The sequence below is a fragment of the Pyrgilauda ruficollis genome, unplaced genomic scaffold (genome assembly GCF_017590135.1).
Source record: "Pyrgilauda ruficollis isolate IOZ18807 unplaced genomic scaffold, ASM1759013v1 scaffold167, whole genome shotgun sequence".
Lineage (NCBI taxonomy): Eukaryota > Metazoa > Chordata > Aves > Passeriformes > Passeridae > Pyrgilauda > Pyrgilauda ruficollis.
The window spans coordinates 814,743-829,789 of record NW_024515542.1 but is presented as its reverse complement, the minus strand read 5'-3'; the positions used below and the strand labels follow the sequence as shown (position 1 = coordinate 829,789).

The 15,047-nt window shown below is 33.6% G+C and overlaps 1 protein-coding gene across 1 annotated transcript in view; it reads left to right on the top strand.

Moving 5' to 3' along the window:
• ADGRV1 (adhesion G protein-coupled receptor V1) overlaps nt 1-15,047 on the top strand; it is a 282,378-nt gene that overhangs the window by 73,099 nt on the left and 194,232 nt on the right. Inside the window, exons 41-50 of the mRNA XM_041463583.1 lie at nt 3,670-3,800; nt 4,043-4,142; nt 5,080-5,259; nt 6,710-6,873; nt 7,407-7,500; nt 10,145-10,223; nt 10,817-10,955; nt 11,480-11,621; nt 12,052-12,314; nt 13,774-13,949. Of these exons, the coding sequence (XP_041319517.1) occupies nt 3,670-3,800; nt 4,043-4,142; nt 5,080-5,259; nt 6,710-6,873; nt 7,407-7,500; nt 10,145-10,223; nt 10,817-10,955; nt 11,480-11,621; nt 12,052-12,314; nt 13,774-13,949 (1,468 nt within the window). The remainder of the gene's footprint in view (nt 1-3,669; nt 3,801-4,042; nt 4,143-5,079; nt 5,260-6,709; nt 6,874-7,406; nt 7,501-10,144; nt 10,224-10,816; nt 10,956-11,479; nt 11,622-12,051; nt 12,315-13,773; nt 13,950-15,047) is intronic.

The following is a 15,047-nucleotide window of genomic DNA, read 5'->3' as shown; positions in this document are numbered from 1 at the left end:
AATATCAGTGTATTGCAATCTCAAATTTTGCTGATGCGTAAACTGATGGGTAGAGAAAACTAACAGAAATTTGCTGTCCAAGAGTGTATGCACTGAATTTTTTGTTGGAAAAAACAGTCTATCTCAAAAGAACATGGTCTTGTGTTTTTTCCTATAATGAAAGGACACCATAAGCTTTTGGGTTTTGTTTAGATACAGTTTGTATTAATTCTATTGTGCCAAGTTTCTGTCCTTTATTACTCCACATTAGTGGTTCTGATCTGCCAGATGCATTCTGGCAGTCTTAAGAACAGCTGTTAATGAGCCCAAGGAATTAATTCAAACCATCTCATTCCCCAAGGTTATAAAGACCTTATACACTTTCCACTGGTTAAATATTAGTCACAGCATGCTGAAGTTGAAAGCTTTTATCTGGAGCTGAAATACTCTACTATGTATAGTATGTATATAGTGCTATAACTGATTCCATTTCCTTCAGCTTGTGAAAAACACAATGCATTGCACTGCATTATAGCAAGAAAGAACAATCAAACCAGTTCCCTTTGATTTAAAAAGAAAGGAATGAGCTAAGGCCTTCATATGATTTCAGTGTTTTTACTTCATTTTCATTATCAGCTTTTTCTTATGAAGACAAATATTATCAAACATAAATCCAAAAACTTTAATCTTTTATATTTATTATATTATTGAACAGTTTCTTAGTCTTTTTTTCAAGCTGTTCATATTATTTATCCCTGTGGGGAGGAAAGATTTGAAAAACTGAAGATTGGTGAGGAAAGAAAAATAAGTTCATTTTAGAATTTATTTTTACTTAAAGACCAAACCTGCAGATGGGAGATGTTAGAAAATACTCAGTGTGACAAAATTCAGGTATTTGTATTCACTCTGGATTATTGGCTGTCAACCAAAAAGAAATGGATTTTACTCACAGAAGACAAGAAGATGTTGTTAAAGTCTTGAAATCCTTTCCCATAGACTTGGACTTCTTTGTAAGTGGGGAAGGTTGAACCACAGCCTGGTGAAGGTTTTGTGCATTGTCAAGGCCTTTTGATATGTAACACAGTGCTCAGGCCTGCGCACTTTTTGCACTAATGTGGAATAAGTTTAGTGGTATTGATGTCTCTATTTTGAAAGTTACAGAATGAAATATGTCTTTTCTTCACACTTCAGCTGTGGATCGTGACTGTCTTGGTGTTACCTGCATATATTCAGTTTACACAATCACCATATTGAGGGCAAGGGCAACATTTAAGTACAGGCAAAACATGGAACAGTTGTACGGCTATGAATTGGATGAAAACACACTGCAATAGTTTGAAATAAGGAACAAGAGGAGAATTGATTAAGTCACCTTCTCCTTGATAAAGGCAGAAAATGAAAGAAAGATTTAAAATATTTTAAAAAAAAACACCATAAGACAAAATAGGGAAATTAACCTAATAATACTTTCAATTTTCAGAGATCGATTTGTATTTGTGTTAGCATTTCTTACTGGATAGGAATAACAAAGATTTTGGTAAAGCTGGCTGAGCTTTACTTGAGTCAGTAGCTGAATACTGGAGAGTCTTTAATTGAGATTAATTGTACTTCGGGTTTCTTCTTGGTGCTCGGATTACAGTGTATCAGGGTTCTGTATCTTGAAGTATTTTACAGTCTTCAGTGAAATTTTTTTGTGTTACATAATGTTGCATTGAAATAACCTTTGTATATATTGTATGTTTTGTGATGATACTGAAGTACGTATTTTCTGTCAAATATTTATTCTGTCAAATATTTATTATTTGCAAATACATATTTTGCAGTGGATGTGCAAAATTCTCAAACAGGATAAACAGATTTCAGGGCAGTGTTAAATGATGTGTAATATCAGCCCTAGGGGAACCTGTAAATTGTCAGTATGTCCTCAGATGTCTGACTGTAGAAGCAGAATTCTTGTGATGTCAATAAATTTTGAATTCCTTTGTTCTTTTAGAACTAGTGTTAGGCAACTTATAACAAGGCTTAAATGAAGTTTGAAATAATGAGACTGATAACATACTAATGTTACGTATTGGAAAATTGGTGTATAATTTTTTTTTTCTACTTTGCAATTTTATTTTTCAGTTTATTAAGGTCTTTTGAAGTTTGTTGTTTACATCTGTCTCATTCATAGCCAATATATTGGCATCTCTCAAATATTTCCTTACCAAACAGAGAACATGTCCAGAAAGTGGTCATTTTTTTCTGCCTGTTTTAGATATAGAATACTTTCCTGCAGTATAATAATTTGGTGTTCTTTCAGTAACACGGTCAGTGAGAATAGCTGTACTGCTTAATTCTGTATGCCATGGACTAAGAACATAATCTAACACCACATCTTCTCTTTCCTTTTCACAGATGTATCTCAGTGTTTCTCAATAGGGTTGCTTTTAAGTGTGTACATAATACAAACTAAAAGATGGAATTATTCTCAGTTTTCCAACAGGAAAAAATATTCAGATCAATTTATAGCAATACTAAGAAAGTAATTTTCAGTTAATTGATGATGGACCTAAGCTTTCATGATTATTTCCAAGCACCTCAATATTGTACATTTCTGTGTATTTCATGTCCTTGAAAACGAATTCCACACTTATATACTGGCAAACTTCCATTCTGTGAACTAGGAAAATGCTGTTGACATACAATTATGTGTATTCTGTTGCAATACACTTATATATTATAAATAAATATCTCTCCTCTAATGGGAATATATTGCATAATTTTACTAATGTTACCTGCTGATCAATTTCAAATTAATATAATATGTAATTTTACATGCACATATTTAAAAGATTTAATTTTATGCCAAATATTTGTTTTGTATAAATGCATATAGATATTTCATTCTTTATAATAGTATAAATTTTCTTAATTTTTCAAAACTTTTTGGAGAGTTCACTCTTTAAGTGACCATTTGGTTAAATATTATAAATGTGGAAAAATACCATAATCACTTCTTACAGATGCATGTTTTCATTTGATACTTACTATCTCTGAAATTATAATCAATTATTAAAAACGAATTTTAAAATATCAAACATTACTGTTTTGCTTCTAAGTACTGTCCTTCTAATATTATGAATTGGCTTTTTTTCCTGGATGCTTTCTAACATCCAGAAACTGCTGACATTTGTAAATTCAAAACTCACATAAATGGACCTTGCAGGTAACTCCAAGCATTTTTCTACATGCACTATTTGTAGTCACAAGACACTGCAGATATTAGGAACATGTCTATTCCTTGCCAGTTAGCTGCCTAGAAAACTGTGTAAAAGCTGTGTGTAGAGAATTTATTCTGTGTGTAGCTCACAAACAGATACTGCTCTTTGCTTTGTGCACGTTTTGATAGCAGTTATGCATATATACCAGGTTCCTTTATATTTTGATAGTTCTTTCTGGGAATGAACTAAATTCATAAAAACTCATGAGAAAGAGTTCAGATTTGTGAGGGTTTTGTTTCAATATTAAAAAAAAAAAAAAAAAAAAAAAAGTGGTACATAACTACTGGGAAGCTCACTATTAAAAATATTAGGGTTTTACATGAAAAATAAAAAATATTTAAACTGTGATTAATATTTTTTGTTTTCATTTTAGTAGTTGAATTGTAGAAGGAACCCCAAAATATTGCATTTTGTCCTTTCTTCCTAGGAGAACAACTGCAGTTCCATGTTCTAAGAACTGCCCCAGGACTGGGAAATGTTACTGTTGAGTGGAAGATAGCTGGACATAACGTAGAACAAAATTTTGAATACTATTCTGGAATTCTCGTTTTTCCTGAGGTGAGTCCATAAGAAAATCTAATGGTTACAAGAGAATATTGTAATTTGAAGTGAGCTGACAAAACAAGTATGCTTTTAAAGCAATCTTCCTTATCTTGATATGATTAAATAGCAGGGAGTTTATAGTTTTCAGTATTTAACTTGACATTTCTTTAAAGTATTGCTCAAAATACATATGATAGAGTGGTATTACTTGTGCTCTGTACACTAATGACTAATCAATTTATCAATAACATTTATAGGGAATATTGAATACAACATTATATGTCCACTTGCTGGATGACCGTATTCCGGAAGAAAAAGAAGAATACCGGATCATCCTATGCAACATCAAAACAGAAGGTAATGCAGAACTATAGACAGCTATATCTGCTATATCTAAAATTGCTATTTAGTAGTGTAGTAGCTTTGTGTGTATTAAACCATTTTGGAAGTGTAGGACTATGAATATTGAAAATGTTGCAAACTATGCAAAATTTGTTCACATTGTATTGAAACAGGCTTGATGCTTCTGTGTATTTATGTATACATATGATACAGGCATCATAAAATAAATGGATATTATCTTTTTAAACAATCTTCAAGCTGTTCTCTGATCCGTCTCTGAATTAGATGACGTCAGAATAATTTACTCTTTCATTGAAATTATAATGAGAAAAGAAGTATGAAACCACATCCCTTCTTGAATATCCTCTGTTAAACTGGAATTAGTGTCTAAACACCAAACTAACTTGACATGGGTGGTGTTGCTGAATGGTACCTTGCCAACTTGCCATAATATTTTGTTTACTCTTGTAATCCTTCAGGATAAGTATAAATTCATACAGTTATTCATCAAGGCAACACTTGTAGTAATTTCTTAATAGAATGATTGAGAAATTGAATATAATTTTAATTTAATGAATGAATTATAATGGAATTTGGGAATTATAATGAATTCCTAAGAAAACTTTTTCTTTCCTTTTACAACAGAAGTAGTTTAGGGAAGTCCATATTTAGCACTGTCGCTTCAGATTTTCTAATTTCTTAATGTAGTCTTGAACTCTATACTTTTGTGCATACAGTTTTTGTTGTGATTGACTGTTCCTGTGCTTGTTAAAGAATGCAATTACATATACATTCCACACAATCTGGAAAATTCAGTGAGCATATAATGTGTTTGGTTTGATTTCATTTCTAGTGTTACTGACTGTCATTTGTACGTAGAAAAAGCAGTAACGTAAGACAAAAATTGATTTACCTAACACAATTAACTATAGTCCATTGATTCTTTTTGCAGGTGTTTTGCCTTCTGGTGCTGCTGTTTTGGATAGTCAAGGCTATGAAGCCGTTCTGACGGTAGAAGCTAGTGATGAACCACATGGAGTACTGAATTTTGCTTCTCCATCCAGGGTAGTTTTACTTCCAGAGGAAAACAAAACAGTTCAACTTTTTATTAACAGAGAATTTGGATCTCTAGGTTTGTATAGCATCTCCAAGAGAAATTAAATTTTGTTTTCAAAATCATTACACAAATGAAAGCCATGAGAGAGAGGCTAGAAATTCTGGAAAATTTTGGATACAATTGATGTTTTCAGAACTTCTAGGCTCTTTACTGCCTTGAAAACTAAGTTTTAGCTAAAACTGAAGCCATAGCCTTTAATTCCCAGCAAGGGATCTGGGAGCTGTGACATAGCTAGTTGGCTGTTAGGGTTGTACTTTTATGTCCAGCAAATCTGTCTTGAATTGTCTGTCCAGAAGAAATTTAAAAAAAAAAAGGGAAAAGGAACTTGTATGGAATTATCATTCCCACAACATCCCCTCTATAAACTTCCAGAATCTGACATTTTAGGAATATCCCATGGAAAAAGTTGCATTGATGCCTCTGAATTCAGTTTATGCCTCTCCTAAGAATTCTGTACTTCTTTTTAATTCAATTTTCATTTTAAAATCAAATTAAATAGTACTAACTAATGCACTGTGTGCCAAAATATTTTTTGTGTTTTTTTCCTGAGTGTTTTGACTTCCATTGAGAGATAACATGCATAATCATTTTCTATTAACATTTTTAGGCTATATTTAGACCTCTGTTAAAATCTCTCTTATTTTTTTTTCTCTGTTTTGAGGTGAAGTGATCAGTTGAAACAAACACTCAAGATCTGGACACACTACAGATTTGTAGAGGAATTTAAATGTCATTTCTTTGTTTTCCCATTTCTTTTTTAATGTCAATCAGTATGTAAATTACCTTTCAAACACTACTTAGGAAAATATTAATGTATTCTAAGTTTCTATTGTAAATGTAAAATGTCTCAATTGAATTCCATCCATATTTATTAAAATGAAGATTCTTTTATACCTTATATTTTATTTCATACAGATTAACTTTGAATTTCATTTGTCATTTTATCTCCAGGATCACTCTCTTTAAATTTGCAATTTGACTTACTATGGCAGATTTGTGAGATTGGCTTTGCAATAAAAAAAAAAGTCTAGCTTTCCCTCTAGTAAAATATATCAGTGTGTCCTGAAATTTTTATTTTCTATAAACATCCATGTCAGTCTGTCTGGGAAGGAAACTAAATTTAGAACTCTCCTTAGAGCCTTTCTTAGGCATCAGTCATTCCTGAAACACTCTACTTCTCTTGACACCAAACCTGGTATTAATAATATATTAGATGTCCCAGGTATGTAATATAATATTTGCAGTTCACAGCACCTCAAATATATGAATACATTGGGTTCTAATGCTTTCTGAGTTCTGTGATCTTGGGCAAATTATTAGTGTTTTAATCCTCTGGTTTGTAGTTAGCCTTTCCATTTTTTCAATGTGCATTTGGTCTCTTATCTTTGTTTATTCTAGTGAACATTTCATAAGAATTGAAAAAAAGTGAAAAAAAAATGAAAAAAGTTTGTCACATTTTAAACAGGTGCTATCAATGTTACATATGCCACAGTTCCAGGACTGGTCTCCTTAAGTAATCAGACAGAGGGGGCCTTGGCTGAACCAGGAGCTGATTATGTAGCTGTTTCTGACTCAGTGATTCTGAAAGAAGGAGAAACATCAGCTGCCATAAATGTTACTATTCTAGAGGTAAATGCTATATCCTTTCACTCTATACTTATTGATATGACAATTGAAAAGGAATATTGTGGAACCTGAATCTTGCATGTTGTATTATTTGAAGCTATCAATTTTATAGTAATTTAGAAAGACTGCTTTGGTTTTTAATGATGAAATCACAGAAGGACAAATAATAACAGAAGACAGTGCTACTTATATGAAATTTGACTCTCTCATTGGGTCTTTATTTTGTGGTATTCAGATCAGTGTCATTCATTGCTTGCTACAGGCTCTTACTTTATCAGTAGTTGCTATTTGTGCCTTCAGAATTGAGCAGAAATCTGTTCACATCTAGTTCAGTGTCACTGCAGTCTTTTCCATTAAATGTAATGTTTTGCTTTGTAACTAACATTTTATGTAAAAATGTTCTAGGAAAATGGAAGCATAAATTAATTCTAATATTGCTATAAGGTTAGAGACTTCTAGTGTGTTGTTTTTGACAAATTCTATGATTGTTTCTTAAAGAAAATGAAAAGAGAATATACTGGATTTGTGTTTTGTAGGATGATGTACCAGAAGTGCAAGAATTCTTCTTGGTTAATTTAACTTCAGTGGAACTTATCATGAACCATTCTACTTCTTCCCCACCTAGGCTGGGTAAAACAACTTACAAGCAATTATGATTAATTTTATTTCTATATCAATTGAATGCACATCATATTACTCTGGCATATCATCATTGCGCTTGCCACTTTCCCAATAAGCCAAAATGAGACAGGGTATTCTGCAAGAAACATTGTAGAATATCAAATATAGTAATTTTTACATTGGCTTCTTACTTATTAAAGCCCTGTAAAAATTACAAGACAATTTTCAAGAGGAGTTATTTAGTAATTACCAGTTGGAGAACACAGTTATCTCAAAAGTTTTGTTGGCAATGTGTTAATATGATTTTAATTTCCAAGTAAATGACAGAAATAAATATGTACAAAGAATTCATTCAAGTAGTTCCTTTGCTCACTCTTTCAAAAGTATCTTTTTATTACTTTTTATCAGATTTACTTTTAGGAGTCATGATCTACTGTGTTCCTACTCCTCCACAGAACTTAATTAATTGCTTACTTATTGAGTTTCTCATTCTGCTGCCGAACTCAGTAGCACAGCTGCCATTGGCTTTTAAGACAGTTGGGTTATCCTGTGACTAATTATGCTGATTATTTCTAACATCTTCTATAACTCTTTTTCCCTTTCTTTGCATGCGTATTGAAATGACAGAATTAATTCGTTACAGACTGAAAGGTAACTTGCAAGACTGATTGCTGTTGTATAGACACTGAGCTGTGATTAGTTGAGTCTAACATTTAAATCATAGAAAGAGTAACATTAAAGTATAAAGGATTTCCTGATTTAAATTGTTCTGATTGCGGTATAATCTTAACTTCTGCATAAGTGGTTAGCGGTCTGAGTATGACCATTTGACTCTGATGTACTTAGAATGATCAGATAATAGTTTTAATCCGTGAGGTAAAATTTTGTCCTCATTATAAAATGTCACAATTAATTCTGTTACCAGACTGTTTTCTAATCATGTTTTCCCTTTTTGTGTATTTCTTGGTTATGATTGAGAATTCAAATCAGTGTTGGTGCAGTGCATTTGTTTAGGATTTAGCAATCCCGTACCCCATAGAAAATCTTTAATATAATTCTAGGTGTCTAATATGAAAAGTGATGGGAGTCCTGCACGTGATACTGATGTGCAGTTAATTGTATCCATCTGGAATATATCATAAATGCTGTCCCTGTCTTAGCCATGTGCATTTAATATGTGGTGTAGGTCTGGGATGTCTATGACATGCAGTTAAACACATAGAACTTAAGTGACCTATATTTCTGATCTGAGACTTCATGGATATGGAGCAGAAGCAGGAAACATAAAGGACAGTTCTGTTTTCTTCATGCTGCTCTTGCTCCATCCCATCATCTAGAACAGGTGGAAGAAAAGGCCCAACTCTAATACAAAAGTGCAAGGAATTAAGAAAAGGGAAAATGTTTGATACTTGAGAATGGTGAAAGAAAAATGAATAAACTTAATGGATGGAATAAAGAATTAAGGTAGGGTAAAATGGCAGGAGGTCATCAGGAGAGAGGAAAGATGCCAGATATGAAATAAGAGGTCTGATGTTGAAAGATTTTGAGTCAGTTGGTCAGACTATGTGACATGATGAGGAAAAACGCCAGTTAGGAATCTGAAGGGTCTATATGCACTGTAATCCCTATGGATTTCTAAACCTTTCTGCTGTCTGTGTAGACGTGTTGCAGCTGCTGTTCATGTTCATCACTATCTCATAGTGTCAGTTTTGGATTCAAGGCAGTGATATTTTACTTCTATTAAGTTTTATCTCATTTAATAGAAATATCTCTGATGGATCTAAAAATAGTATATTTACTACAGATTTAGTGGAGTCAGTTTATTTTGTAGAAATTGTTAGTCTTCATTTCTTTTCAATTATTATTAAAATTAAACTGATGTAAATTGAAGTATTCATGTGATGCTGTTTAAACAAAACCAGGCATTATTTTCGCAGAAGAATCAAGTTCTGACTGCCAAGTTCTGGGCTGTGCAATTAGTGGAAATAGCTGCCATTAATCTATTATTCAGTATTTTCACAGGGCAATACATGCAATGATCTTGCAAAGTTATTGTGAATATAATATGTTTTTATGTAGTAATAGAATCTTGCAATACATAAACGAACTAAAAGGAAATTAATAATTCTTTCTTTATAGCAGAATCTGTGGTGTGTGCCATTAAGATTTATAATCAGCACTGAAACATTAATATAACATGATATACTGCATCTTTTGTTATTCTTTTTTACTCATTTTCCCTCCATTATTCAGAATGGCACTGTCTGCAAAACATTAAATAACAAAAAACAAAAAGCACACAGTGAATTAAGACTTGATGAATCTTGCTTTTGTAATTTTCTACATTTTCTGTGCCATGAGTTTTCTTCAATTTTTTCTTTTATTTTTTCTTTTTTAAATACATTAAATGTAATGATGGTAATTCAAGGCCCTGTGTTGCAGTTCTAATAGAAAGCTAGTAAGAATTAGATTTTCTTCAAGCCTTTCCAAGTAGCCTGTTCACTTCATTTTCTCCTCCACATTTTGGAAATGGAAAATTATGTTTTTCTTCTCCAAAATTAGTAAAGATATAAAGAAATGGTTGTTATTCTTCAAAATAATGAAAATGAACTCTGTTGTTCTTACATACTTGTCTTTCTGTTTTCTCTTTTAGATGTGGAAGGTTTAGCTTCTCAAATTATTATTGACACTAATGATGGAGTAAGCGGAGTAGTTGAATGGGAAAGTACCAAGTAAGTCTTGTCAGCTTGAAGAACTCCCTATGGGAGTTAATGATTAGTGTTGTCCAACTATTTCCATTTTCAGTTAACAGTAAAACTCCTATGAATAATAAAACAGATCTTTGAGATGTATTACATATTATTCAGTTCAGTGGAACTGGAAAGATAATTCCCAGACTAGAAACCAGCATTTACAGGATGTTTACGCAGAAATCTCATGCTACCATGTATTTATTTTCACTATTGTCCTTCGGTATTGTGGACTTCCATCACTCCCTCAAGCCTCCATCCAGTGTCCCAGCCTCTGCATCTGTGTAAACATGCACATTGACATCTCCTAGATCTTTTTCTCTGATTTCCAGGAGCTAGGAAAAAGGGATCCATGCTCATAGACAGGCTTAATCTAGTTCAATTCCATTTTGATAAGAAAAAGAAAAGGTATAATGGTTGCATTAGACAAGTGGTAATGATGCTTTACTGTAATAGTGACTTTTTCTTAAAAGTTAGAGGGGATGATTTAAAGTGAAAATATAACAATTATCTACCATCTTATTAAAAAAACATGCTCAGTGAGCACTGAGAATTTGTCTTGGTTTTTGTTTTAGTTTAGAAGTTAATGAAACTCATGGGAATCTGACGATAATGGTATACCGAAACAAAGGAACATATGGAAATGTGTCTGTGTTTTTTTATGCCCAAAATTTGGAGGCACAGCTGGGTTTGGATTTTAATGTGGTCTCAAGGGTAAGAAGCAAATTTTAAATCTAATAGTTTTCATTTCTTCAACTGCCTCAAAAGAACATAATCTTATTTATTCTGCAGAATGGTCACTAGTACAGCTAGATTTCTCAACTTTTTCAGTTGCTCTGATCATCTGAATAGAGATAGATTTAGTCATTTTATTTTACTCTTTCTTCCTTATTTAATACTAAAGCATTCTTAAATATAAGACACATTTTAAACTTTGAAACATCTATTTCAAATACAGTTTTGCTTAGACAAGAGAATATAAGATTTCATGTAAGGTTTAATATTTTTTGTAAAAGAACTTTCAAAGTGAATTGCTCGTATTTGTCCTCACTCTACAATGTGCTAAACTATTTTACTGTTTTGCTTCTTTTTCAGTCAATTTATAAGGGACATAGAAATTATTCTTCTTGCCTCTTCTTTCCTCCTTATTTAAGGCAATTCTGCTTAATCTTATGTTAAAATTTCTGTGTGCATTATCAGCTATTGAATATTCAATGCTTTCTGTGTTTCAATGCTAGACTCTTTTTTTTGCTGATGGAGAAAGGAATAAATCTGTTGTTGTTGCGATTTGTGATGATGATATTCCTGAAGGTGTTGAGAAGTTCCAGTTAATTCTAACAAATCCGTCATTTGGCCTGGAATTAGGGAAGAACACAACAGGTAAAACTTAGTTTTGATGTTCTCATTCTTCAGAATTGTATCTCAGTCACTTTAATTTCATTCTTCTGAATAATCATGTTTTAGAAAACACCGGTGTTCTCCTATGGTAAATTAATAATCTCATTTGGAAGTTTCTTAAACATCGCTGTGAAAAATGTAAAATTAACAAAATTATATGTAAAATAAGGAATCAGAAAATGCAAAAGCTGGGTGATTTATTAAGAGAGTCTAGATTCTTTCTTTCTAGAAATTTTCCTAAATAAAGCAAAATACTTATATATTCTGTTAACTAGTCAGGGACATAAAAGCAATAATATAATTATATTAAAGAAATAATGGATTTGTGTGTATATTTATTTATTTGTGTATGTGTACAATGATATTTTACTATTTTAATTAAAGCATATTTCTATTATTTATTTTTCAAAAGCCACAATTACTATATTTGCCAATGATGATGGACATGGAATTTTGTCATTCAATAACAGTGATCACTTCTTCCTAAGAGAGCAAACGGCTCTCCATCTGATGGAAAGTGTTGCAGTATTAAATATTATTAGAGAACCTCCTCAGGGGATATTTGGAACAGTGTCTGTTCAGTATCTTGTAAGTGAAATTAATTCTTCAGATCCATCAGTGGATTTGGCCCCTTCTCAAGGATACATTGTGCTGGAAGAGGGAGTCAGATTTAAGGTAATATGGTAGTTATAACACAAGAAGTGAAGAAGGCTTTTTTAAAAATGATTTGAAACATTTCAGCAATGTTTGTGTTTTTTTCGTGTATTAATTTTTTTTTCTTATGTTTTCCTTAATTCTCAGAATAAACTGAGCTGTGGGAGTGCAGAAAAATTGAATATGCTTTTCTGTAGATATTTCTCTCTTCATAATAGTTCAGATAAACTGAAGACAATATAAGGGGTATATAGTATGATATGTGTATAGGACCATTTATTTGTATGTGTTAAGCATGTTGCTGAAAGATAAACTTTGACATGCAGTCATAACTTTCTACTGTAAATAATTATGGTAGAATTAAAAATCCTATTCCTTTATGTGGCCTGAACTGAAGAGAGTATGCTGCAGCAAAGGGAAAAGGTGAATAGCTTTCAGAGTTTTAGAAATTGAAAATAATTTTTCTGACAGTATTAATCCCACTGCTTCTGTACTGTCCCCACAAGAATTTCAGCTAGCAAATGAGCTATCTTAAGTGTGTAATAACAGGTTAGTATATTATTAGGGGATTAGGATCTGAAACAAACCTTTCTGGAAACACAGGTTTTCAGTTTCTGAACCTAAAATGCATTTGACACCTCAGTGATGGCCAGTTTAGGAGATCTCTGAGAAGTAGGAGGTAAAATATTTCTCAATACAGTCTTTAAATATGGTTTATTGAAGAAATAAACAGAGATTTAAAATGTTGTAAGCTCTATTTTAATTTCAAATATGTCATTACTAAATAATTTTTCTAAGGCAAAACTACATGTACTACTGTAACTTTCACCTCTTTGGGTAATTGGGAGGATGACAGTGATAACACCTATTTCTTTCTAGACAGTTCTCTGCTGATTTGAGACCACCTTGAGACAATCCTATTCTTATCCACCATGGTGCAGTAGAAAGAATAAAACATCAAGAAGAGAGTATTTCAAATATTTCTCTATTGCCTTTTTTTCCTTCTTTGTTCCCAGTACCAGAAGTGTAACTACTCTGTTGCCCATGAGATAGTTCAGTTGACAACTAAAGTAAAGTAAACCCAACTTGACTGAGCTGTGATCAGATAGCTGTATGGGGACTATGTTACCAAGGAATGTGTGGAATAAGTACAAAACAAAAGTATGAAAAAAGGATCAAAACCTGTTACATTTCAGAGAATCTTATGATAAGAATAAAGAGGGGAAGGGAAGAATAAAAAGAATGTGGGTGTCCTCGTGTTAGTGTTGCACTAATGGAGGTCACCAGAGGGATTACTTTAGAACCCCAGCCTGAACTATCCATGCCTTACTCCTGCTTTCTCCAGTTCAAGAGCTGCTGTTGTGCTGCCCTGCTGTCCAGAGATGTACAGAGAAAGAACAGAAACAGCAGCATGGCTTGAATAACATTGTCATTGTTAGCTGTCAAGTCTCAGTAGCTTTCTATGCTTGTTTCTTGTCAGACACTGCATATTTCTGCAATCCTGGATGAAGAACCAGAATTGGATGAGCACTTTATTGTCACCCTGTTCAATCCAACTGGAGGAGCCAGACTAGGCACCAGAGTGCAAACAATGATTACGATATTACAGAACCAGGCTCCACTGGGGCTTTTCAGCATCTACCCACTTGCAAATAGGTACTGAACCCTGATTCAATTAAAGGGGAGTTTTTTCATATTCATAGAGATGATTTCCCTTTAAAAAATTTAGGAATCCAATTGTCAAATTTATGATTTTAAAAATTACACTATTTGTCAAATACCATTACTGCTATACAGAGGAGCAGAAAACACTTGAAATGGACTATTCACCATTAGAAAGGTTTATTTCTCTGTGCATTTTTTCTTGAAACAGTACTTCATTAGTCCCCAAACATTTCACTAATAGTAATCAATATTACAAATTCCAACCATAAACCAATGTCCCAGGAATCAGAAATTTTCTAATTTACCTATTTATTTAAGCTCGTGCAAGATACACCTTCACTCAGGGCTGTTTTTTCAGAACCAAATCAGCCAATCTTACTTGGACAAGCTCAAGAAGTGGACCTTGGGAATCTCGTGAGGTTTAACGAGACCAAGTGCAAAGTGCTGCACCTGAGTCAGAGCAATACCCAGTGCAGGCTGGGGGATGAACAGATCGAGGGCTGCCCTGCCCCAAAGGACATGGGGATGCTGGTGAGGGGCTGGACATGAGCCAGCCATGGGCACTTGCAGCCCAGAAAGCCAAATGCATCCTGGGCTGCATCCAAAGCCCCGTGGGCAGCTTTGGAGGGAGGGGGTTCAGACCCTCTGCCCTGCTTTGGTGAGACCCCACCTGCAGAGCTGCCTCCAGCTCTGGGGTCCTCAGCACAGGAAGGACATGGAACTGTTGGAGCAAGACCAGAGGAGGCCACTCAGTTCATCAGAGGGATGGAGCACCTCTGCTGTGAGGAAATGCTGAGAGAATTGGGATTGTTCAGCCTGGAAAGGAGAAGGCTTCAGGCTGAACTAATTGCAACATTCCAGTACCTAAAGGAAGCCTATCTGAAAGTTGGAGAGGGACTTTTGGCAAGGGCATGTAGTGACAAGAGGGAATGGTTTAAAACTGAGAGACAGTAGGTTCAGATTAAATATCAGGAAGCAATTCTTTACCGTGAGGGTGGTGAGGCACTGGTAAGAGAAGCTGTGGATGCCACATCCACAGGCATGTAGGTGTTCAAGGTCAGGTTCAATGGAGCTCTGAGCAACTTGGTC